The sequence below is a fragment of the Sinocyclocheilus grahami genome, unplaced genomic scaffold, assembly GCF_001515645.1.
Source record: "Sinocyclocheilus grahami isolate Dianchi unplaced genomic scaffold, SAMN03320097.WGS_v1.1 scaffold18760.1, whole genome shotgun sequence".
Classification (NCBI taxonomy): domain Eukaryota; kingdom Metazoa; phylum Chordata; class Actinopteri; order Cypriniformes; family Cyprinidae; genus Sinocyclocheilus; species Sinocyclocheilus grahami.
In genome coordinates, this window is record NW_015517273.1 from 1 (window position 1) to 1,383 (window position 1,383).

The following is a 1,383-nucleotide window of genomic DNA, read 5'->3' on the forward strand; positions in this document are numbered from 1 at the left end:
ATATATATATATATATGTATGTAATTATATAATTATATAATAAAAACATCCTGTATTTAGAAAATAAACAGCTATGACAGACAGGCATTCTCAAACATCTCAATTTATATATCAGTTTAATAAAGACTCGAGCCTTTGTTTGTACTTTACACATTTTCATTGAATCTTTTTCAAATTTAGAACGCACAGTGAAACATTTTATATGATAAAACTGTAATGGATAGTTGCATGTGCTTACTAGACTGTGTATTTCCAGGTCATGGCATTGCGGGCGTGTGGATTTGTCATTTTTCGGCGTTTGGCCCAGCAGCCTCCCCCCGATAATATAGAGTTCCTGCTGCTGCAGACATCCGACGGGGAACATCACTGGACGCCACCCAAAGGTGCATCTCACAGCTTCTCATGATGCTTTTACTGTGCTCAACTCATTTTACTCTCAACTTCTATTTGAACCACAAGCTTGTTAAGCGTGCCTATTTAAAAGAATATTATAGGTTATTTTCACCATAACGCCTGTTTCTACTAAGAGAAAATTAGTCAGTAAAGCATTTATAAACTAAATGTAAAACAAAAAACAGCAACCATTGCTGCAACTAATACAGGTAGTTAAGTCACATGACCTGTCCGCAGCAAATCAATTGAAGACATCTTCAATTTCTAAGTATTGTTACTGAAAGAATAACTTTATCCTCCCCCCATCAGGTCATGTTGACCCTGGAGAGGACGACTTCACCACCGCCTTGAGAGAGACACAGGAGGAAGCAGGTTTAGGTAAAGATCACCTGTGTATGGTCGATGGCTTCCTGCAGAGGTTGCACTATCAGGTCCGAGGAAAGGACAAAGAGGTCCTCTATTGGTTGGCTGAGCTCCGTGATCCAAACACACAGGTCGTTCTCTCAGACGAACACCAGGATTACCGCTGGGCCAGACTAGAGGAAGCCTGCAAGCTGGCAAAAAAACAGGACTTACAGGACACACTTACAGCAGCACAGCAGTATCTAGAAACACAGGGCAAACAGTAATATTTACACTTGGTTTTGACATTTAGACACTGACAGAGTTAAATGCTTGCACTGACTCACCTTTATAAAATCGTTTTAGGATGTTGAATTAATGACGGTTTAAAGGTGGACCTGATGTGTTGTATGAAATTTGACTGTGGGAATAGACATTTGACTTTTGTCCTTTTTGCGTCTCTACTGAATTTGATTTGAATTCATAATAGGTTGCTTTCAAGTTGTTAAAAATGTTAAGACAAACTCACAACCTCTAAATTTCCACCAACAAAAAAAACAAAACAAAGCTGCCATTCATTCCAAAGAATGTTGTGGGTTCAATATGAGGTAAGCTCTAAAAACGACACTGTTAATTAACACAGAAAAT

The 1,383-nt window shown here is 38.5% G+C and overlaps 1 protein-coding gene across 1 annotated transcript; it reads left to right on the top strand.

The window, feature by feature from the left end:
* Positions 1–258: 258 nt before the first annotated feature.
* Positions 259–1,376, top strand: LOC107579639 (bis(5'-nucleosyl)-tetraphosphatase [asymmetrical]-like). Its single transcript, XM_016265444.1, has 2 exons — positions 259–383; positions 703–1,376. Exons 1-2 carry the CDS (start codon positions 260–262, stop codon positions 1,020–1,022), a joined length of 444 nt encoding a protein of 147 aa, XP_016120930.1. The 5' UTR covers position 259; the 3' UTR covers positions 1,023–1,376.
* The last annotated feature ends 7 nt before the right edge of the window (positions 1,377–1,383 follow it).

Bases quoted from the DNA above. Each gene is read 5' to 3' on its own strand.
- LOC107579639 (XM_016265444.1), top strand. From the start codon at position 260: ATGGCATTGCGGGCGTGTGGATTTGTCATTTTTCGGCGTTTGGCCCAG. The intron at 384-702 runs GTGCATCTCACA...TCCCCCCATCAG, and splicing joins TCACTGGACGCCACCCAAAG to GTCATGTTGACCCTGGAGAG.